Here is a 25,140-nt window from a genome sequence, read left to right as displayed (position 1 = left end):
CCACTATCCCTCTGGTGACCACAGCAGGGCCATTGAGGCCTGGGTCTGCCTACTGACCCTGGTAGGCGATTGACAGGGGGACCGGGAGAAACACTGCCTGCCAGAGGAACGGTACCAGGATGAGCAGGAAAGACACCAAGATCCCAACAAGCCCTCTACGACAGAGACCGATGACAATGAGACCTTCTGGGAGAGGGTGTTCAGCACATAGGCGACCTATGGCCAGACAGTTGCCAGTACTGGCAGTATGGGTAGTGGTGCCACGAGTCTGGAGTCCCTTGCCTAGTAGGAAGGGATCTCGATGGAGATCTAGGTAGTCTGGCCAGTAAGCTAGACTGCGTTGCCGGGTCCTGAGGTTGCAGCGATAGGGACTTGCGCCTGTGCTCTGCCAGTTTATCCTGCAGCACACCAGTGGCTTTCCCCTTCAGTGCCGCAAGTGGAGCCGTATCGGTCACTTGGCATGACAACTGCAGAGCCAGTCGGCCTTGCTCCTTAGCCACTGGGACAGCTTCAGGGACCTGAAGGCCCCATCACTGGCTGGGAACCCCTGCCACTGCCCGGGGTCGGGGGTGCATGCCTGGCAGGGCTGGTGGGTCCGACCTCCACAGTACCCCCATAAAGCCCCATTGCGGGCGCATGGCCTGACACAGGTCCTTTGACCGAGGCCCCTCTCTCCTTTAGTGCCGAGGGGCTTCTTTTCTTTGGAGCAGGCGAAATGGAACGGTGCCGGGCTGACTCCAGTGCCAGCGGTACGCTGCGCGCCAAGGCCAAATTGCTGGGTGTAGATGCCACGGTGGAGGGTTCCAACATCAGGCGAAGAGCAGCCTCCATCAATAACATCCTCAAGTGGATTTCCTGCTCCTTCTGGGTCCTCGGGCGAAAGTTCTTACAGATGCAGCACCTGCCTTTTCTATGGCCTTCTCCCAGATGCTTAAGAGAGTTATGTGGATCGCTGATTGGCATCGGCCTGATGCATAACACACACAGCTTGAATCCAGGGGAGCGGGGCATGCCCCATTTGGGGCAAAGTTCCAACTGGGACTTTACTGACTACCTAACACTATCAACTATCTATGAAACTATGTACAACAACAATTAAACCCGTCAATGGATAACCGCTGCTGCTCTTGCAAAGCAAAACAAGGCGCTCCAACCAACCATCACAGACGGTAAGAAGAAACAGAGGGCACAGGGCCGGCGGCGTCTGATATACTACTGCATGGGAGCGCCACTCCAGGGGCGCACCACAGTCAGCCCTACAGATATCGCTAAGGCAGAAATCTCTGACAACTGTGCACTTGGGCGTGCGCACAAATAAATGGAATCAACATGAGCAAGCACTCGAAGTATGTATAATTTCTCAAAGTGGGAAGATTTGATGGCTGTGTTCCTTGACAACTCAGTGTTATCAGATACAAGCCCTATAAGGTCCCCTTTAAAATACAAAATTAAACTAGGAAAGTAAACTATTATTTCTTTTTCTATCAAAGTAAATCATTCTTATACGTCTTCCTGCCTAAATTAATTTTAACAGGTCACTTTTTTCAATAATTTTATTTTGCTTGAAAATGGAAAAATCTGAAAGTATATTAAGTTAAAAAAAGTGTCTTGATCTTAGCAAAATTTAATGTAGAAAGCTATTTTGAGACCCTTTCATAAGCAGTTTCTATAAATATTTCTCTGTGGAATCCAACATTCACCTCCCATCCCTTCCCCTCTAAGAGCAAGATTAAAAATAAAGGAAGTCTTTATTCAGATAACGTTTTATGTAGCAACACATTTTTTTTAATATAATTTGTGTCTTAGGATTGTGTTGCTGCTCCTGTACTTTTAAGAATTCTTGGTTATTATTTGTATTCTTGTAGTGCCTAGAAGCCACAGTCATGGACCTGGACCTCACTGTACTATGCGCTGTACAAATACAGAATTATATTTAGGATTCCATTTTAAAAAAATAATGACTAAAAACTGCCTACCTCAGAAATTTAGATTCCGATTTCCATTCGTATGTGTGTGCATATATATATATATATATATGCAATACAGAAATGCTTGTACATAAACACCTACTAATCAGAGTCATCTTTCTTTACAATGATCAAGGTCTAAGCCTCCCTCAGAGTTCCATTCTTTTCCACTGTAAATTACACTGCATTATGCAGCCAACTGCATAATGTGCTACCAAACAACTAACTTGCCTACCCCATAAAGTGCATTGTAAGCAAACTACATTACACCTGGGATGGAAATTTTTATACTTACTGCTTGTCTATACAGAACAGCAATGTACACTACGGGAGTATGATTTCTAAAGCACACTAACTTGTTACACATTAATTAATCTGTATAGACCCTGCTGGTGCACACAAAAGGTTTCCTAGTATGCTTTAATATAATACTATTTGAATTAGCGTCATGTTAAAAGACACTACGGAGCCTTTATTATCTTCAGGCACCTAAATAACTTTAAAAATCTGGTCCCAACTGACCACAAAGGTCCTAAATAAAAAATTCATTTTCAATGTTTTTGTGCACTTCACATTAAAGAAAGAAATATTTAAAAAAAAATACAGTAAAATTTGCATTATTTGGTTCTAACAACCAAAATAAGCCATCTCTGTGGTAACCACTTCTAAAATGTTTCACTGCATCAGCAGTAAATGAAATGAGGGGAATACAATGAAAGTGTCTTCCTCAATTTTAACTATGGTGTTTCTATAAGATTTTATTCAGAGGAACTCTTTAACGCTTACAGGTATGGTCATCATCTTACTGATTTCTTCATCCTCATCTTCAGAATCACTGGTTGTATCTTGACAATTTGCACCAGTAGCAGACACAGGTAACTGAGAAAGAAATGTTTGGAGTACCCTTAAGTACACAAGTAGCCCTTCTTCTGAAAGGGATCCTACAGCAAATAAACAGAAATAAAAGAAAGTAAGCAGATCATACTGTACTATCGCTGAATAGAACAGTGTTCTCCAGGAATCCCATATCAATAAACAACATGCCCAAAAGCTTACAATTAAAGTATGCCCTATATTGCAAAGAATTATATGAATCTTGGAGTGGGATGTAAGAAGAATACATCTAATGATCTTCATATTTTAAATTGTCCATCACTTTTGATTTCTTTTTCAGACTATGAAATATATTAAAATATACTATGGTGATATGTAACATGCCAATTCAAAGAACTATATTATACAGTACACAAAAATTAATTTTAACTGAATAGATTATATATTTTTCATACCCAAATATGTTTCACCAACTGTTAAAACAAAGTAAAACAGCCATGGAGCTCTATCACTTTTTCTTGAACGCCTGCTTTCTGTTAATAGTGCATTCAGGAAGAGTTCATAAGGGAAAAGTGTTTGCACATCTGCAAGCGCTGGAATGATGAAATGGAATATCTGATCTGTAAAAGGTGCTGCCAGAAACTCCTCTGTGAAGGCAGCAAAAATCTGTTGCCTGAAAGGGGAAGAAAAAAGGTTCTTTACTGAAAATGTAAACATAATTTTTCACCAGCACATCTATGAAGTGATTGATCATCAACTTGCGAGTCTGAACACATTATTTTATCCATCAAGGAAACTATGTATTGCTTCATTCCTTAATTCTATCCCACTATACTAAACTTGTCAGATTACTCAAAAATTTAATCAGCCCTTCTCAATATTATTCTATTTGTATTTTTCTTTAAAGCCTAATGCACCCACATAAAACTAGTCTGAAACTATTTCAAGATTATGAAAAATTATATTTAACTGAACAAGTGCTGTAAAGAATTTCAGAAAACCTACTTCAGTACATAATAAAACTTTTTTTTCTGTAATACTGTGCACTCCACAGCACATATAAAATCTTAACTAAAAACTGCATGTACCCTATGTATCTCAGATAATAATGAGTTGATATACAAATATTGAAAGATCTCCTTTGTTTACCTTGCACCCTCTGGACAGGAGCTATATGTAAAGTGCAATGGTTTCAGAACATTCTCTAGCAGTATTTTTGCAATAGGAACTCGAGAGACATCAGAATATTCAATACTCGATGGAAGCTTGTTATTAATTAACAAATAAAGCGACCTGTAGTATCCTGAAACAAATAAAAATATATGCAACCATTTATTTCTTGAGTTGTAAAGAAAGCTGCAATTTATAATTAGGAGCTCTTTACAATTCATAGCATAAAGTCTGATTCAAACAATTAATAGATAAACTGTAAAAATGCAGCAAAAAGCTATACTCAAAAGAAAATGGACAGGTCATCAACAGTTTTTTGGAAATGCAGTTTATTTTGTAAATTGCAGAGACAAATAAATGTACACAGACTTAGCCTGACTTTCAAAAATAACCTGGTCCTGCTGAACTGGCTCTTTAAAGCAGTTGCCACCTAGACACAGTATATTAATTCTCCTATTTTTCTGAACTCATCCGCCTGTCACATTTCTGACAGTTGGTTTTTTGGCCTTTTGGACACCATCTAGATCCAAAGCCTTGCAGAGTATCATATGACATCCTACACACATACCTGCTGTTGGAGGAGTGTCACTTCTGACCTCCACCAGTCTGGATTGAAAATTGTTCCTAAATTGTGGATTTCTTACATAATAACATGATGTTCCATTGACTACGCCACAAAGATGAGGGTGGGAGGTAACCCGAACAGCATTCATGTCAATAAGATGCAAAGACTATTTCATGATTCCATCCTATCCTTACTTCACCTTCTTGCTTAATGAACTTAAAAGTGTAGAGCATCTGGAAACTCAGGTAGATTCACACATTTTCTAAAGATATTACAGTTCTCATATGCTTTTATCATCAATAATAAAAACCATCCTATTCAAATTATCTGCTCTAGTCAGTGAAAATCAGTCCATGACAACAAGAGACATCACAAAAGCTGGAAATGTATATTTGAAGCTCACTTGTTGGACACTATAAAACATTTGTTCAACTTTAGGTAAGAGGGTATGGTTAAAATAGTGTGTCTTTTAATTGTATTTCTCAAATGAAGCACTTCTTCTCAAGTGTACAATTGTAAATATGGATGTGCACTGAACTTGCCCTGTAGCTGACATTTCAGTTAAACTCATATTACTACTTTTAAATTGCCTTAGTTTGATAAATGGCCCTTACGTTACCAAGATTTCATACATATCTACAATTTACTAATACTAGGGCTAATGAAGGGGTATTTCAGCAGTGAAAATTATTTGAGTCTGAAAGTTCCAGAAATCAGTTTCTTATTTTTGTAAGTTACCATGCCTTTATATTGCTACACACACTTTTTCTTACTATCAGGCCATGTATGTACACTAGGAAAAAGGTGCATTTTTAAACAAAGTAGCTAATGCATATTAACACGTATTGAGAGTCTAGTACTGACAAGGCAGCTGTAGCTCTAACATCTATGACTTGATCGAGGTAAAACCTAGGGCCCCTCTAAATTTTACCCTTTACCAACTTACAAGTTACAATTAATGGTTACTTTATCTTACAGTTACTGTTGCTCTTAGAAATGTGTTGTTCATATACCGTATATTCCATGATCCACCCTCTTTTCCTGTTCTTATGAAGTCTCATAACTCATGGATTCCATATTGCAAAGGAATTGAGGGTCCCCGGTCCTTTTTCCCTCTCAGGCGAGCGGCACAAGGACAGTCAGGGAACAGGCATGGCCCCAAGGAAGACTGTTGGCCAAAGGAATCCAAACTCAAGTGCACAAGGCACATACACACCAACAGAAGAATATATATGGACAAGTACTTGAAGAACTACAACTTGCCTATTGTATATCAGGATTTTAACACATTAGCTAATACGTGCTAACATGAGTTAAAAATACATCTTTTTCCTAGTGCAGACAAGGCCTAAAAGGCTGATATACTTTACCTACCCCTCCTCCAGAGGAACACTGCATAAAAAGTTTCGTTTGTACTCTACTCCAAAGCCAGTATTTAAATCAACACACGCATACATTTCAATACATGAGCACATTCACAGATAACCACCGTGTCCTTTACAGATCTTTCCAGAAGCTATGAATAATTAAAAATAAACGTTTAAGAATGATTTATCTGTGTTTTCAACCCTTTGAACTTCATTTTTAAATGTGAATATATTGTTTATCACTTGCCAAAGCCTGAAAACAGTTTTGTTCCCCTTTTTATGGTACAATATCTTTTCATTAAGCAGCTCTTGTGTCCCCTGAACCAAATCCCACTTGCCTTAACTCACTCAAGCTATTATTAACAACTTTGTATTACAGTAGTGCCTAGAGGTTTCAATGAAAAATCAGAGGCCCTTTGTGCTTGGACAACATATCATAAAAAACTGTTAAGCTCTTTGGGGTAGGAGATATATGATAAGATGTAACAAGTGGTTGAAATTACAAATGGAAAGTACAGGGGATGCAGGAGCTAAGGTAATAGTTATCAGAAGCACAGGCTAGATGGATTGTGTGCAAAACACAGTTTAAAATGATATAAACAAAGATCACAAAAGTGTTTTGTACAATAACTTGGGTCTCATGTATGATTAAAAGGACAGCACAACTGCAGTTATGCAGTCTTACTATATTTGCTTTTTGTATCATGATCAGATAGACAGCTGAATTTTATGGACTTAGATTTTTAACCTATCCAGAATTAAATTCTCATACATCAATTTTGAAAACTGGATGTTATGTAGTAATGACAAGGTAACAACACTATATGGAGGTGACAGCTTCCAAAATACTTTATACAAGAGCTAAACAAAGATACAAACTATGGTATTCTTAATATCATACTATGAAAATTTGTAATAGCTTTTAGGCAATACAATTAACGTACTGCAATCTCACTCACACTGTATTATGCTCTGGTAAAAAAGTAATTTCTGACTGCAGCAGTTCCTTCTAAATCAACAGTACCAGCATAAGAGCAGGATTTAGTCCACAATGTATGTTTTAAAACTTTAAAATACGGATCTATTCCAAGAAGTGACTGTAGAAATGACATCCTGGAGTTCTGTGTTTTTTCCTATAAATGGCTGTCAGGTCAAACATGATCAGTTAAGAAGAAAAAGTTTTTCCTTTCCCTTTGATATGAGTCTGGCAAACTCAATCCAGGATCAGAAAGCCAAACTGCCTTCTTTCCTTCTTGCACATCCCACAAGTAATAAAAGTTCCACAAGCCAAATTACACCCTCAGTGACACCTATGCAATCCGTTTGCTTTCAACAGGTTTGCACAGGTGTAACTGCCTGGAACTTAGCAAACAGCTCTATTGATGATGGAACAAAGGAAACAGAACCTAGCTCACTATCTCTTTGCTGTGTTGGTGCTAATAGGATTAAAAATTAACAAACACTTTAACACCATTTAGCAGATAAAGGGAGATCATCTGTTGCACAAGAAGGTAAAATTTTTACAAAGTCATTTTTCAGAGTAGAACTGCAGTTTGGGTTTTGGGGGGAGGTTATTTGTGCATATGTAAAACAGCAGTTAGAGGAATGAAGCATATTCACTATATAATATTAGCATATTACGAACTAAATAGTAAAACACATTGCACTAGCAACCTAGTAAAATATATAGTTTAGAAACACGATTCCAAAGAAATCAAGTATTGAGCTGTAACTCTTTGTTCACAAACATGTTCATTAAAACTATGGGTCAGTGCCTGCACTACTTAATGTTAACCATAATGTCTGTTGTCAAAATACAATGTGTTTCAGTAACATGGCCTTCAGCAGTTACACATTTGTTCAAAGTTTGTGTTTTTACCGCAACTTCTAATATTCCTGCTACTGACCTTTTTGAACCATGTAGTGCAAAATTTGTTCAAATACTGATGCCACATAGTTGGCATCTTGTAAAACAGGTAAATACGTATTCTCAGATGAAAATACCTCAAGCATTCTCATAGGAAGTGCAACATTCAGACTGTCATCGTTGCAGTTTTGCAGTAACCTGTAAATAAATTACATTCACAATTACTTAACGTTAGAGGTTTTTCCCATTTAAGTTAAGATTTATGCATACTTTTTAAAAATTGAGCTACGAAGATTTTCACATCTTCCTTAAAAATAATCTTATTCATAATGAATTCTAAACATTCTCAGGACTTCAGCTATCTTTACAAGACAAGTGCTTCAACAACCCTGGAACATAGGAATTGCCAAACTAGATCAAACTCATGGTCCATCTAGTCTAATATCTTGTCTTTGGCAGTGACCAGCACCAGATGATTCAGGGGAAGGCACAAGAAACCCTGCAACAAACAGATGTAGGATAAACTTGTCTCTCACAAACATGTAATTTTAATTCCCAATACAGCTTGGCTTAAACCCTGAAGCATAAGGTTTTCTATTCTTTCCTGAAGTCTTTTTTTTAAACTATAACAAATCTCAATATTTTTCTTTTCCATACAAATATCCAATCCCTCTTTGCTAAATTCTTGGCCTCAATGACTTGCAAAGTTTAGTGGCCTGCTGCATTCACTAGAAAGACACAATCATTATGAAACTCCTCAGAAGAGAAGTCCAGAGTATCTATTTGCCAACAGTTATGACATGAACACAGAAAGTGAAGCCAGGTCTGCGAGGACTAAGCTGTGTGGGATTCTGGAGAGGCAGCTGAAGACAGTCAGACATCTGACAAAAGCTCTGTCCTCAGCTATGGAACAAAGTGCCAGACATTCTACTCTCTATACTTCTTTGCTAAACTATTCATCAAATATCTGCAACTACAAAAATGGTGGAGAATAAATATACGGCACCACGAGGGGGCGGTGCATATGGGCAAGGAAAATTAGGAAGGGAAAGGTTAAAAGGATAGCCCCAAAATGAAGGAAATAGAACCTTAGAAACCTGGTTGGATCAGCTTTTGAGTTCTACCACGGGCAAAATGGAGTTTCACTCCACAGAACATTAATGAAGCCTATGGTCCACATAATCTAGTTTGTATTATATAGTTTATTACATTATACACACACACACCTATATTATAGTGAAAAAAAATCAACAATTTATTGGGCCACTGCCAACTTGAAATCTAGCCATTAAAAAAGCATTAAAAGTAGTTTCTGTTACTATCCATGCCTCAGAGATCCCCTGCCAATTTTTATAATTTTACATTTTCCTATCCTTCTTTTGCTACGTAAAAAGCCAATTCAAACAGAGAGAAAATGATAGGCTATACAGGAGAATCAATGACACTAAGAATACATAAAATACTGACAAAAGCACAAAGTAAATAAACTAAAAATAAGAGAAAAACATTTCCAGTAATCTCTTTAATTTATAGTAATTTTAGGTGTCATTTCTAAACACACTAGTTTAAAAATGTCCAAAAAAAAAAAAGGGATGATTTTAATTGACAGTGTCACTTTGAATCAAGAACAAAAATATGTCAAACCAACCTAATAGCTCTGACAGGGTAACCAGCCTTGTGGATGGGGGGGGAAGCAGTAGATCTGACTTTAGTAAGGCTTTTGATACTGTCTCCCATGACCTTCTCATAAACAAACTGTGGAAATGCAACCTAGATGGAATTACTATACCAATGATGCATAACTGGTTGGAAAACCCTTCCCAGAGAGTAGTTATCAATGGTTCACAGTCAAACTGGGTAGGGCATATCAAGTGAGGTCCCGCAGGGATCAGTTCTGGGTCCAGTTCTGTTCAAAATCTTGATCAATGACTTAGATAATGGCATAGAGGATACACTTACAACGTTTATGGACAATACCCAGCTAGGAGGGGTTGTAGGTACTTTGGAGGATAGGATTAAAATTCAAAATGATCTGAACAAACTGGAGAAATGGTCTGAAGTAAATAGGTTGAAATTCAATAAGGACAAATGCAAAGTACTCCACTTAGGAAGAAACAATCAGTTGCACATATACAAAATGACAAATGACTGCCTACAAAGGAGTACTGTGAAAAGGGATCTGGGGACGTACTGGATCACAAACTAAAATTAACAATTTAACACTGTTTCAAAAAAGCTAACACCATTCTGGGATGTATTAGCAGGAATGTTGTAAGCAAGACACAAAAAGTAATTCTTCCACTCTACTCTGTGCTGATTAGGCCTCAACTGGAGAATTGTGTCCAGTTCTGGGCACCACATTTCAGGAACGATGTGAACAAAATTGGAGAAAGTTCAGAGGAGAGCAACAAAAATTATTAAAAGTCTAGAAAACATGACCTATGAGGGAAGATTGAAAAAAAAAATGGGTTTGTTTTTACTGGAGAAAAGAAAACTGAGGGGGAACATAACAGTCTTCAAGTATGTAAAAAGTTGTTATAAAGAAGAGGGTGATAAGTTGTTGTCCTGTTCTTAGTGGCTAAGGAGAAGAAGTAATGGGCTTAAATTTCCACAAGAGAGATTAAGGTTACAGTTAGGAAGTTTTTCCTAATGTCTAAGAGCAGTTAGGCACTGGAACAAATTACCTAGGGATGTTGTGGAATCTTAGTCATTGGAGGTTTTTAAGAACAGATTAGACAAACAACTGTCAGGGAATGGTCTAGATAATACTTAGTCCTGCTTTGAGTGCAGGGACTGGACTAGAAGATCTCTCGAGGTCCCTTCCAGTCCTACAGTTCTATAATTCTATGACAGGGGTGGACAAACTACAGCCCGCAGGCTGGATACGAACCACCAGCTGTTTTAATACGGCCCTCGAGATGCTGCTGGGGAGCAGAGTCTGGGGCTTGCCCAGCTCCGGCGCTCCAGCCAGGAAGCAGGGTCAGGGGCCACGTCACATGGCTCCCAGAAGCAGCAGCATGGCCCCCCTCTGGCGCTCCAGCCAGGAAGCAGGGGGGGGAGGGCATTCCATATGGCTCCCAGAAGCAGTGGCATGTCATAGAATATCAGGGTTAGAAGGGACCTCAGGTCATCTAGTCCAACCCCCTGGCCAAAGCAGGACCAATCCCAACTAAATCATCCCAGCAAATATGTCCCTTCTCTGGCTCCTATGCATAGGGGAAGCCAGTGGGCTCCACTTTGAACTGCAGCCAATGGGAGCTGCAGGGTTGGTGCCTGCGGACGAGACAGCGTGCAGAGCCGCCTGGCTGCGCCTCCGCATAGTAGCCAGAGAAGGGACATGCCACTGCTTCTGGGAGCCGCTTGAGGTAAGTGCCGTTTGGAGCCTGTACCCGAGCCTCTCCCTGCGCCCCAACCCCCTGCCCTAGCCCTGATCCCCCTCCCACCCTCCGAACCCCTCGGTCCCAGCCTGGAGCACCCTCCTACACCTTAAACTCCTCATCCCCAGCCCCATCCCAGAGCCTGCACCCCCAGCTGGAGCCCTCACCTCACCCCACCTCCTGCCCCAGCCTAGAGCCCCCTCCCACACCCTGAACTTCTCATTTCTGGCCACACCCCAGATCCCACACCTCCAACCAGAGCCCTCAGCCCCTCCCACACCCCAACCCCAATTTTGTGAGTATTCATGGCCCGCTATACAATTTCTATTCCCAGATGTGGCCCTTGGGCCAAAAAGTTTGCCCACCCCTGGTCTATGAAATACAGTGGGAAAAGGTATGCAGACAACATCAGCTTTTATTTTTTCTTTATAATTACTTATCTTGGTGCTTCAATTCACATGAATTTATTCCCTGGTTTGTTTGGTTTTTTTTTAAGCTAACCTTCCTACTGAGTCAATGCTAGAAACTGATACATAACTATTTACACAGAGCAATTTTCTCATACGGAAATAAACAATTTTAAATAAGCCCATTACTTTCTAATCTGAAGTACAATGTATACTTTAAATTCTATTTCCAAGGTAGACTTTACATTATCAAGGGACACATTAAGAAGTATGAGAAATATACACAAATACTGAATCCATGAGAATTGATAGAACTGAAACATCTGATATGTAAATATAGATGTTATCTGAAAATATACATTAGTAGCAAAAACCTTTTTGGTTCCATATTGCAACAACATTTTAGCTGTCTTTAGTCCAAATATTTTATACAGTAAAATATACAGTGAACTCTGATATAGTAAAACTTAATTTCTAAAGTAGAATATCCCAAATTATTTCAAATTTTAAAACTGTAAATTGCAATTCCAATTACAGTGAAACTTCACTTCTAGTGCAGTGATATCATGAAATGAAAAGGTCTTAACTACAAATGGTTTCCAATATACCCTGTATTTTAGTTTACAGAGTTTTGATGTCATAATCCAGTATGTATATGGTATGTATACAGTTACCAGAAGAATGGAAAAATTAATCAAATCCAAGTGCACTAGGTATTCACTGTCTAGAAATGCTCTTAATATTAACTGAACTGAGACCATAGGGCAAAACATATCTACATGTCTAGTTCCACGGTTGGCTCTGCACTCCGAGGAAACAGGAAACAGTATCCTCTTCACAAGACCTTTTAACTCTGGAGAAGGGAGCTGGCTACCATTATCACATCAATGTTAAGAATAACCTTTCTGGTTCCAAAGAGGAGAGTGGGCTACTTCTACCAGATCTAGGTCAGCTACTTATCTCTGCCCCAGTAGACTTTGCTTCCCGTGGCCCTATGAAGGCACTCTCAGCATCACTATCTGCAATTATCACATTGCTGAACTCAATGACCTGCATGCACATCATGCCCCAAATTCAAAATAAAAGTGGGAGTAAACAGTATTTTAAACAACCATATTAGCCATAAAACAGCAATAAACATGTTAGTATAAGGCATTTTGTGACCAACTGGGGATTCTGGTATGAGTCATACAGCTCTTACCAAACGGTCATTAGTTCTGAGGAAATGTTCTGATTTGGACAATTATTGCTAATGGCCCCAATTTAGGAAAATACTTCAGCACATGCTTAAATCCGTCACTATTGTGGACAGCCCTCAAGCACATGCTTAATTTTTCAAGTCAATGGAAAATAAGCACATGTGTAATTACTGTCCTGAATAGGAAAGATTTTCCTTTATTGGAGCCTGTATATCTAACATGAATTGGAAAAAAAAAAAAAAACAAACCACAATGAAAAACCCTCTACTAAACAAACAGAATCACATTTAATTCCTATATTTTATCTTGTGATATGAATACATGTTTTCTGAACATCATTTAGATATTAGTCGGGAGAAAGAAAAAGATTTACCTGCAACATAGGCCCAACAGTCTTTTTATTTGGAATAAGCAAGTAAGTCTGTCAGGACCATCCAGCTGCTTAACGAACTGAGAACTTTGTTTAATTAAGTTCTGACACATCCATATCTGGGAAAAGCAAAATGCACAGATTTGATCAAAAACCCTGTAAAAATGAATGCTGTTATTCATTATGGGCCGATCATGATTTCCTCATTCATTTTGAAAAAGCACCTTACTCTACCAGAAGGCCCATTAAAGCCAATTCATGGAGAAAGGTATGAGTGAGTATATCATATTTTGGCCTACCATTTTACATTTGGCATATCATTTTACAGTAAGTTATAAAATGAGATGTAGTTTAGCACTGTGAATTATCTAATGAGAATGTGACAAGTCATTAATCAATAAAAAATTTCTCTAATCAGGATTCGATTAAGCCACTGGCACAATAAACCCAAGCCTGGGTCTCCAGCTACTGGAGTCATGTGATTATGTTAGTATGTCAAAAGGTAACTTTCATTTAAAAAGTAGTTTCTAGCCCTCATGTTGCAAAGAAAAGCTTGAATATGAAAATTGATTATAATTAGTGGTGTCTGCCTGAGACTGCAGACAGCATGAAGCAATAACTCTATAAGTTTCCCTATACATCCGAGACCCACTACTCAAGGAGGTCCCACCACCATGGCTGCAGAAGACTGACTTTGTGAGAAGAGCACAGCTGTGACAATTTGGGAATATGTCTGTACAATTTATGAATTCTGTGTGAGATTATGATCCCTATAGGTCTGAAAACTCCACTCTGAACATGCAGCCTTTTGACTTCTCTATGGTCTGTTTCTCCATGGTGGGCTGAAATTCCAAAGGTTGGTGGAAAAAACAAACATACAGAAAGTAGCTGATTCTAAGTATCCAATCTATACATTCATACATTGGAAATCTATACATTCTAGACAAAAGACTGGTCCTTGTCCTGAAGAACTGGATTAGCAGGAGGCAAGTCACCTTGACAACAAAGTCACCTGGCAGGGTTTTGTGCTCAAAATGGGGAAGCTGGCAAGAGTGTCACCTGACACAGGTGACTGAGATTCTAAAAAGAACAGAAGCTGTTGTGCTCATGGGCCATTTTCTCCAGTCCATGATGGAAAAGCAACCGAGCATGCAACACCTTATGAGGCTGGGGACTCCCTGCCTGCCTTCCTGGACCCAAATGCAGTGGCAGAATTAACTGATGTACATGACACACCTTTTCAAGCATATTATGCAACTGACAAAAGTATGTGTATGACATGAATTTTCACACAGGGCTGACAAGTGAGCCCACCCTGCACTCAAACAGCAGCAGTGCTTCTTGTTGCAAAAGGCTGGGCCTGGCTCCCCACTCCTAATGTTGTGACATGGTGCATGTCACAATGCCACCGCTCCATAATAATGCACTACTCTGCAACCCCATGTGACAGGTTGCAACATGTGGAGTGGAGAGGTGGGCCCAGCCTGCTAGGACAGGAGCTGCTGCTGCCAGGTGAGTGTGGGGGTAGGCTTGCTCTTCACACCCCACCAGCAATGACCCATCCCTCTTTCCTGCCCCCCCCTCCATCTCCCCAGGTGCAAAACCTGGCTCCACCATGCCCAGATGGTTCTCCCAAGACTCACAGCAGAGGGGTGAACTAGTAAGGGACACTTATGTTTAAGATGTTTATTTTTGGTACGATATGTACTCTCCTGGGCTTTCTGTGATTAAATAAAGACTGTGTGTGTTAACTGCTTCACAATGCTGCATGTCCTTGAATCAAACTGGAACCAAAAGCTTCCTAACTTTGGGAAGGAGTTCTCGCAAAGGGGTGTGTTTAAGTAATTGGGGTAATTCAGGGGTCAGTGCTGCTCCTGGGGACTAAAGGCAGATAGGCTGAGAAGCTCCATTTCCGAGAAGGGGAGCAGACTGAGAATCAGCGCCAAGGAAACGTGCCAAAGAGGGCAAGGAAGGGCCTAATGATGCAGACTGCTGAGATTCTAGAAGCTTGACACATCCTGGGGATCCAGAACAGAAGAGGCTTGGACATCTCTCACGGCAGTCCTAGTGAGCAGCCATGAGAGGCACTTGCTAGGATCTGTGACAGCAGCAAATCTGACTCATCCATCCAAGCAGATACCTCTCAACTGCTAAGATAGGTACTTCCCCCAACCAACCCTGTTGCCACTCCTGCTGCTGGGAGGGTAGAGGGAGAAGAGGACCCCATAATGCTACCCCACCTCTCTGAGAGGGGAGGGAGATGCCCTGCCACCACTACTCCAAGTAGAGACAGGACAATGGCAGGCCCCTTATTGTGGTGTGCTTGGTATGCCCCAGGTTGCCTATATTTGACCCTGTATCTACAATGAGGTAAACTACATTTAAAAGTTTATTTTATGAACCTCTTATGTGGCAATCCCAATTTCTAGTTGGGGGGGGGGGGACGGGGGAGATTTTGTTCCACACTCCTATGTTGGTTATGCATGCTTGCAGCACTTTACTGCTCTATTATCTTAAGTGTAGTACACCTCTACCCCGATATAACGCTGTCCTTGGGAGCCAAAAAATCTTACCGTGTTATAGGTGAAACCACATTATATCGAACTTGCTTTGATCAGCCAGAGTGCACAGCCCGGCCCCCCGGAGCACTGCTTTACTGCGTTATATCCGAATTCATGTTATATCGGGTCGCGTTATATCAAGGTAGAGTTGTATTTAAAAATGCTTAATTTTTTTCAAATATTTAACAGAACATTTAAAAATATGCATAAAATAGTTTACTATTCTTCCCTAACTGCTCAAATGTAAAGTATTTTGTGTGAAGCATCGTAATATGGCCCCCCAAAAAAAATGACTACAAAAGAGTACATATCAAGGGCAAATAGTGTTCTCAACAATTAGAAATTCTCTTCTTGTTTTCTTTCCTTGGCCTGGATTTACTGATAAAGTTTTATGATTCTTTTAATGTTTTAGGCATTTTCTTTGATGTCTTTATTAATTACTCATTTCCTCTGAAGTTAATGTAATTAGGTTATTCTTTCAATGGGAAATATCTCCAAGACTTGATTACACTGCATTAGTACCTTCATAGGGAGAAAATACTGGATAATAAAGGGCTCTTTAATTGAGCAAAAAAGGCATAACAAGAACCAGTGGCTGAAAGCTGAGACTAGACAAAATCAAATGAGAAATAAGGCAGAGATTTTTAACAGTGAGGGCAATTAACCAATGGCACAAACTAACAAAGGAAGTGGTGGATTCTCCATCTTTTGATATCTTCAATCAAGACTGGATGTCTTTCTGGAAGACATGCTTTAGCCAAACATGAATTATTGGGCTCAATACAGGGTACCTGAGTGAAATTTAAGAGCCTGTGATATACAGGAAGTTAGACTATATGATCTAATGATCCCTCCAGACTTAAACCTCTCTGAATCTATGAAACACCTTGATGTCATCTGAAAAGGTCGGGGTTAATTACCAGTTCCCTATAATAGACTATTTTAATTTATATATATATATATATTAGTAAATATTATTCACATTTCAGGTTCTACAGCTGTAGAACAGAATGAGAAGGCAGTGAGACTGTTGCAACAGGAAAGAGGTATGAATGATCTGATGGCTGCTTAAGCGATTTGTTGGGATAAGAAAAGAATGCCTTGAACACATTGACAAATTTTGTAAGAAGATTTAAATACCGGTCTGACTGATATGGACCAGGAAATACCACTTATTAACATCAAAAATAGTCTAGCAGCAAGTTTTTAAAATAAGTATTATCTGGTCCCCTATACAGGCAAATTTTTCAGGTAATAAATGTGGGGAAAAACATAGGCAGAAGGTGATAAAGCATGTGAGCTAGGACTGTAGAAAAAGCAATGATTTTCAGGTATAGTTTTAAGGTGGTCAGCTTTTAGGCAAATATTCAGTCATGAACTCTACACTAGGACTTACTAATTTAGAAATGACAGGGTTAAAGAAATTGCTGAGGAAATGGAACATCTGCCTGTTGGACCTGGGGCTAACCACTTTCATCATATGCAATTAGGTTAGACATTGGATAACTAGTGAACCACTGGGAAAACAGGAATGGCTACCCCTCTTAGCTAAGAATATAAACAAGGGTGATGCAAGGTAAAAGGGAATATATTGTAATCTAGAATGTATGAACTGGTTAAAAGGTCCTATTATTGAACATATTGGCTTTCAGAAGAGTTGTGTAAATGTGTAGAATTACAGGGTCAACTAGTTTATACCCCCCCTCCCACTGCCCAGTCTGCAATGCTGCATAAAAATAATACCTATATTAGTCCTTTAAAATTCTCAAAGCTAGGCTAACAGACTAAGCAGCCATGTCTTGTCTTAGTCTATGTTTTGTAACATGCCATATAGACTGTTATATAAATGAACCATTTTAATTATCTTATACATATTCAGGCACACTAAATGCACAAGGCACTTTACAAAACACAGACTAAGATGTACTAGCATATTCTTCACTGAGAAAGAAGGAGGTTCCTCATTTAAAAAGTTTTAAGAGATGAGAAATGTTCATCCCATCTTTAGAAGTTAAAACGAAAAAAGCTTTAAACTTCCAACAAGGAAAAAAATGTATTCTTTGTATATTTTAAATTTTCAAACTGTCACAATAGTTTCATATTCGTTTAATTTTAAGTTTAAATCCTTCTTCCTTGCAGGATTTAGATTTCTGCAGAGACATGCTATCCCTATCAGTCACTGCAGAAAACTCAACAACTTCACATAAAGCTTGTGGAAAGAAAAGAAGCTACTGAAAACTGAAGGAAAAAAAACAATGCTAACAGCTACAATATTTTCAAACAGTGGTGGCTTATTTTGAGTATTTTTTTCTTATGAGTTATGTATATCGTTTATGCTGCTATTCACAATTAATTATATATATGAAAAGTGGATTTGTGCTATTACATCTGAACTGGTGTTCAATAAGAAGTGCAAAGAAGAAAGCTAACCACCAAAATCCACCAACTCTGGTTCTCTTTGAAACTAGATTAAAAAAGAGGGCTACAGAACTGCAACATTTCTAACAAATGGATCAAAAGGATAACTAAACCTGTTCTGCAGTCACCCACTTATTTCTGCTGAATGAAGCAAGTAGTAATGAAGTGACTAAAAAACATGCAAGAAATAAAACTAACTACAATAGAGTAAAATATGTACCGACACTCACCAAACGCTTAGAATCCTCTTTCTGTCTATAAAAAAACAGAAGTTGACGCACTAAAAGGGTCAGATTAGTTCCACTGGTAATGGAGACAGTTCCTCCAGATTGTGCCAGATTAGCACAGCGATCAAATTCACTTCTTTGGATGGAGTACTTAAAAGTTAAAAATAAATAAAAATTATGTTCTGACAACACATTAATATATAAATGCAGGATTTTAAGCTATTTGTTTTGAGTTTCCATCTTAACTGACAGGTAAAGTGAAGGTAGTATTCTGATCTTACATATTAGTTAAGAGTCCAAGTTATACAAATCTTCTCAACAGCATTATGCTGATTCTTTGTTTACAATTTGTCCTGAAGACCCATGTTAAGAAATAATACTATTTAATATAAACTTGTTTTGAGCCAGCCCACTCTGTTAGCCAGTCCATAAACAAACAACCTTTTTGCAGAATAACTGACCCAGGGCTGTCTTAAAGAAGCCCCTTCAAAATCAACCTATCACCTAAATTATACAAACAATCATGTTTGTGTATCACACACTAGAAATGCCATTTCAATCACCTGAAACATATTTGGCCCACTTTTCAGAGGTGCTAAGCAATCCCAGCTTCTCTTCATGTAAATGGGATCTTCAAGAACATGGTCCAGCAATGCCCTTATGCATGTGTTTAACTTTGAAAACATGAATATTCCCATTGAAGTCAATGCTCAACAATGCCCTTTAAAAATAAGGCCAAACTGAGAATAAAACAAACTCTTGCTTTTCACTATTCTTATATGGGTTTGCACCATGCTTACCAAAGGAAGCTAGCAATATCAAAGTTTCTCAACAGAAATGGCAAGGACTATAGTATTAAGAAACCCCCGTTTCAATTAAATTGTTTTACACATTTATTTTATCACAATCTCTCACTCAATTGATGAGAAAAATACTTACTTGATACTTTCTGGCCCTGTACCCCCGTACGAAGGACTGGATGATTATTGCATTTTTCAGCCTTCGTCTTTCTTCCTATAAAATGAAAGAAATAAGGCAGTCAAAAATACAGGATGCAGAACTGAACCTTGTTTCTATAATTTTATCATATATATCTGTACAAATCTGAGGAACTGTCACAGATTGAAGTGTCACTAGAGGAGGTTTTGGAATTAATTGATAAACTCAACATTAACAAGTCACCGGGACCCGATGGCATTCACCCAAGAGTTCTGAAAGAACTCAAATGTGAAGTTGCGGAACTATTAACTAAGGTTTGTAACCTGTCCTTTAAATCGGCTTCGGTACCCAATGACTGTAAGTTAGCTAATGTAACGCCCATATTTAAAAAGGGCTCTAGAGGTGATCCCGGCAATTACAGACCGGTAAGTCTAACGTCGGTACCAGGCAAATTAGTCGAAACAACAGTTAAGAATAAAATTGTCAGACACATAGAAAAACAAACTGTTGAGCAATAGGCAACATGGTTTCTGTAAAGGGAAATCGTGTCTTAGTAATCTATTAGAGTTCTTTGAAGGGGTCAACAAACATGTGGACAAGTGGGATCCGGTGGACATAGTGCACTTAGATTTCCAGAAAGCCTTTGACAAGGTCCCTCACCAAAGGCTCTTACGTAAATTAAGCTGTCATGGGATAAAAGGGAAGATCCTTTCATGGATTGAGAACTGGTTAAAGGACAGGGAACAAAGGGTAGGAATTAATGGTAAATTCTCAGAATGGAGAGGGGTAACTAGTGGTGTTCCCCAAGGGTCAGTCCTAGGACCAATCCTATTCAATTTATTCATAAATGATCTGGAGAAAGGGGTAAACAGTGAGGTGGCAAAGTTTGCAGATGATACTAAACTTCTCAAGATAGTTAAGACCAAAGCAGATTGTGAAGAACTTCAAAAAGATCTCACAAAACTAAGTGATTGGGCAACAAAATGGCAAATGAAATTTAATGTGGATAAATGTAAAGTAATGCACATTGGAAAAAATAACCCTAACTATACATACAACATGATGGGGGCTAATTTAGCTACAACGAGTCAGGAAAAAGATCTTGGAGTCATCGTGGATAGTTCTCTGAAGATGTCCACGCAGTGTGCAGAGGCGGTCAAAAAAAGCAAACAGGATGTTAGGAATCATTAAAAAGGGGATAGAGAATAAGACTGAGAATATATTATTGCCCTTATATAAATCCATGGTACGCCTTCATCTTGAATACTGTGTACAGATGTGGTCTCCTCACCTCAAAAAAGATATTCTAGCACTAGAAAAGGTTCAGAAAAGGGCAACTAAAATAATTAGGGGTTTGGAGAGGGTCCCATATGAGGAAAGATTAAAGAGGCTAGGACTCTTCAGCTTGGAAAAGAGGAGACTAAGGGGGGATATGATAGAGGTCTATAAAATCATGAGTGATGTGGAGAAAGTGGATAAGGAAAAGTTATTTACTTATTCCCATAGTACAAGAACTAGGGGTCACCAAATGAAATTAATAGGCAGCAGATTTAAAACAAATAAAAGGAAGTTCTTCTTCATGCAGCGCACAGTCAACTTGTGGAACTCCTTACCTGAGGAGGTTGTGATGGCTAGGACTATAACAGTGTTTAAAAGAAAACTGGATAAATTCATGGTGGTTAAGTCCATAAATGGCTATTAGCCAGGATGGGTAAAGAATGGTGTCCCTAGCCTCTGTTTGTCAGAGGATGGAGATGGATGGCAGGAGAGTGATCACTTGATCATTGCCTGGTAGGTTCACTCCCTCTGGGGCACCTGGCATTGACCACTGTCGGTAGACAGATACTGGGCTAGATGGACCTTTGGTCTGACCCGGTACGGCTGTTCTTATGTATTCAAAAATACTTTTGATTTTTGTATACTCTATCCAATTTGCTTTTTCTGTACATTTGCGTTTTTATGAAGATTAAATATATCTTTATCAAAATAAGAGAAAGGTGCCTGTGACTTAAACATCAGTAACAAACACATATACATAATTTAGTCCTGCCCAGGAAGAAGTTCCTTTTGTTTGTAAAGGCAATGTAAATTTATAGCAGGATAAGCAATTTTTAGTAATCAATATTGTCAGACATAGATGAACATCATTTGTCGAGGAAGAGTCAACATGGTTTTAGTAAAGGGAAATCATGGCTCACCAATCTACTAGAATTCTTAGAGAGGGTCAACAAGCACGTGGACCAAGGAGATCCAGTGGATATCGTGTACTTAGATTTTCAGAATGCCTTTGACAAGGTCCCTCACCAAAACCTCTTACGCAAAGTAAGCTGCCATGGGATAAGAGGGAAGGTCCTCTCATGGACTGGTAAATGGTTAAAAGATAGGAAACAAAAGGAAGGAATAAACGGTCAGTTTTCAGAATGGAAAGAGATAAATAGTGGTGTCCCCCAAGGATCTGTTCTGGGACCAGTCCTATTCAACATGTTCATAAATGATCTGGAAAAAGGGGCAAACAGTGAGGTGGCAAAATTTGCAGATGATATGAAATTACTAAAGATTGTTAAGACCCAGGCAGACTGCAAAGAGCTACAAAAGGATCTCTCAAAACTGCGTGACTGGGCAACAAAATGGCAGATGAAATTTAATGTTGATAAATGCAAAGTAATGCACATTGGAAAGCATAATCCCAGCTATACATATAAAACAATAAGGTCTAAATTAGCTGTTACCACTCAAGAAAGAGATCTTGGAGTCATTGTGGATAGTTCTCTGAAAACATCCACTCAATGTGCAGCAGTAGTCAAAAAAGCAAACAGTATGTTGGGAATAATTATCTATCCCTTTTTTAATAGGACAGAAAATATCATGTTGCCTCTATATAAATCCATGGTACGCCCACATCTTGAATACTGTGTGCAGATGTGGTCGTCCCATCTCAAAAAAGATATATTGGAATTGGAAAAGGTTCAGAAAAGGGCAACAAAAATTATTAGGGGTATGGAACAGTTTCTGTATGATGAGATATTAATAAGACTGGGATTTTTCAGCTTGGAAAAGAGACAGCTAAGGGGAGATATGATTGAGGTCTATAAAATCATGAATGGTGTAGAGAAAGTAGATAAGGAAGTGTTATTTACTACTTCTCATAACACAAGAACTAGGGGTCACCAAATGAATAGCCAGCAGGTTTAAAATAAATAAAAGGAAGTATTTTTTCACACAACGCACAGTCAACCTGTGGAGCTCCTTGCCAGAGGATGTTGTGAAGACCAAGAGCATAACAGGGTTCAAAAAAGAACTAGATAAATTCATGGAGGATAGATCCATCAATGGCTATTAGCCAAGATGGGCAGGAATGGGTCCCTAGCCTCTGTTTGCCAGAAGCTGGAATGAGAGACAGGTGATGGATCACTTGATGATTACCTGTTCTGTTCATTCCCTCTGGGGCACCTGGCACTGGCCACTGTCGGAAGACAGGATACTGGGCTAGATGGACCTTTGGTCTGACTCAGGAGGGCCATTCTTATGTTATATTTACCCTTTGACCCAAGCAGTTAGCCAAAGTTCAGGGGCTTTTAGGGTTGTTTCTGTTAGGATAAGAAATAGATATCAGTCGGGTATATTCTTGGTGTAGTCTTAATCCCTCTAAAGGGATCCTTTGCTTCTGAGAGGAAGATGAGATCTGGTGCTTCAGACCCAGGGACATGGCATGGAGACTCTCTCTTCCCACAAAAATTAGACAAGATGAGGAACATTTTATGGAGACTTCTCAGTGCCCAGGAATGTCTTAAAAGTATCATATCCTTAAAGAGACTTAATTTCTGCAAAAAGAATTAAGCAGAAAGCCAAGCTGGCTCAGATACTAGGGAAGTAGTTTAATAGTTTCTACTGCTAGCACAGCCAATTAAGGTGATAAGAAATATCTGAGGAAAGTGCATATAGATTACATTTCCATTCATACCTGTACTATTTGGTAGGATTCATTTATTGGGGCGGGGGGAGAGAGGAGGATAAAACTGCAGGTAATTGGGCAAGGAACTCTCAAAGGCAATGGCTGAGGACAGGGGAAGTAGGGAAATTGGGCAACAGCAAAATCAGTGAGGGTTACTTGGGGACAGGTTAAAATTTTTCCTTTTTGTTTTAAATCACTGTGACAAACCCACTTACATTTTTACAAACAAGAAAAAAACGAAAAGCTAAAGTCTCCACGTGACATTTGATGCTATTTAAAAGTTTGCTGTAGACAGACAAGCCATTCTTATTATCCTAATTAACCAGTGATTAATTTACCAAATATGCCTTTGCCCTGTTTTCTAAAACAAGCCATTTTTGAGATGAGGTGTCAAAAAAGCATTAAAAGAATTTCAGAAACACGATCCAACATCTGCAGTATGTTTTTGAATCCCAGGTCCCCAAACAGATTGCTTAAATCTTGGAATAGTCAAACAAATTAATTCCGTGCCAGCCCCAGACCAAAACACAAAATTTGAAATATCAAAGATTTTAAAGTTTTAATGGATGGAAGGGCAAAATTAGAAAAAATTATCAACCTCAACTATGGAGATGAACCACCTCTCCATAATATCACAGGGTGAAATTATGCAGCAAGGCAGATATATTTTCCCTCTCTGCGGGTATGGGTTTCATCCTAGAATACATAATTGTCAATTAGTGACCCATAATTGTGAGTGTTTGAAGTCTGAGGCCACTACTGAGATTTCATTGCATGCATTTTTTCAAAGCCATTACTGATTTTATTCTCAAAGGACTCATTCTTTAAAAAAAAAAAAAAAAACAAACTTCTAAAAAGGGACTTTTCTTTCATACTGTAAAACTAATATATGTGGAGATTAAGGCTGTCAAGCGATTAAAAAAATTAATCGCAATCAATCATGCAATAAAAATTAATGGTGCAATAAAAAATTAATAGCGATTAATCGTGCGATTAATCACGCTGTTAACAATAATACAATACCATTTATTTAAATTTTTTTTGATGTTTTCTACATTTGAAAATGTACTGATTTCAATTACAACACAATAGAAAGTGTACAGTGCTTGCTTTATATTTATTTTTGATTAAAATATTTGTACTGTAAAAAAGAAACAGTTTTTTTAATTCACCTCATACAAGTATTGTAATGCAATCTCTTTATTGTGAAAGTTGAAAATTCAAATGTAGAATTATGTACAAAAAAAATCTGCATTCAAAAATAAAACAATGTAAAACTTTAGAGCAGTGGTGGGCAACTGGCGGCCCGTCAGGGTAATCTACTAGAGGGCTGCCAGACCCTTTGTTTACATTTGCATGGCAACCCGCAGCTCCCAGTGGCCGTGGTTTGCCGTTCCCGGCCAATGCGAGCAGTGGGAATATATTTGAAAATGTAGAAAAACATCCACAAATATTTAATAATTTTCAATTGGCATTCTACTGTTTAACAGTGTGATTAATCACGATTAATTTTTTGAGTTAATCGTGTGAGTTAACTGCAATTAATCGACAGCCCTAGTGGATATATACATTATACACAGATTTGTGTGATACATACACAAAGTATATGCCTATTATATACCCATACATGGTGCTTTGTTTCTGACGCAAGTATTAACAGCTGAATGAGTGTGTTAGCCACTTGTCACCTCAGCAAAAAGTTTCTGAAACACAGAATAGTACTTTTGCATGTTGGTAAGGATTGGCAGATCATAAATGGGAGTACTAATTTAAGATACAAGATACCAAATTGAATGTGTAAATTCAGTACATAATTGTACATCCAACTTAAAAATCAGATCCTTTTATATCTCAAAACCCAGTAACTAATATAAAAAATAGTGAATTACAATAGAACTTGTTAGCTATCTCGCAAAAAAC

General features: G+C 38.6%; 1 protein-coding gene and 1 long non-coding RNA gene across 4 annotated transcripts in view; one reads left to right on the top strand and one right to left on the bottom strand.

The window, feature by feature from the left end:
• UBE3C (ubiquitin protein ligase E3C) overlaps window positions 1-25,140 on the bottom strand; it is a 179,208-nt gene that overhangs the window by 140,216 nt on the left and 13,852 nt on the right. For all 3 annotated transcript variants that reach the window (XM_039524161.1, XM_039524160.1, XM_039524159.1), the window contains exons 3-9: window positions 19,269-19,343; window positions 18,333-18,479; window positions 13,127-13,242; window positions 7,811-7,968; window positions 3,951-4,104; window positions 3,257-3,474; window positions 2,754-2,908 (exon numbers count right to left, since the gene is read on the bottom strand). In XM_039524161.1, the coding sequence (XP_039380095.1) occupies window positions 2,754-2,908; window positions 3,257-3,474; window positions 3,951-4,104; window positions 7,811-7,968; window positions 13,127-13,236 (795 nt within the window). In that variant the 5' untranslated portion in view covers window positions 13,237-13,242; window positions 18,333-18,479; window positions 19,269-19,343. The remainder of the gene's footprint in view (window positions 1-2,753; window positions 2,909-3,256; window positions 3,475-3,950; window positions 4,105-7,810; window positions 7,969-13,126; window positions 13,243-18,332; window positions 18,480-19,268; window positions 19,344-25,140) is intronic.
• LOC120397752 lies at window positions 7,292-8,352 on the top strand. Its single transcript, XR_005593977.1, has 2 exons — window positions 7,292-7,414; window positions 8,121-8,352. It is a non-coding gene; the product is annotated as an uncharacterized LOC120397752 (long non-coding RNA).

Source organism: Mauremys reevesii, linkage group 2, assembly GCF_016161935.1.
Source record: "Mauremys reevesii isolate NIE-2019 linkage group 2, ASM1616193v1, whole genome shotgun sequence".
Taxonomy (NCBI): Eukaryota; Metazoa; Chordata; order Testudines; family Geoemydidae; genus Mauremys; species Mauremys reevesii.
The sequence above is the reverse complement of the archived record's forward strand: the minus strand, read 5'-3'. Positions and strand labels throughout refer to the sequence as shown.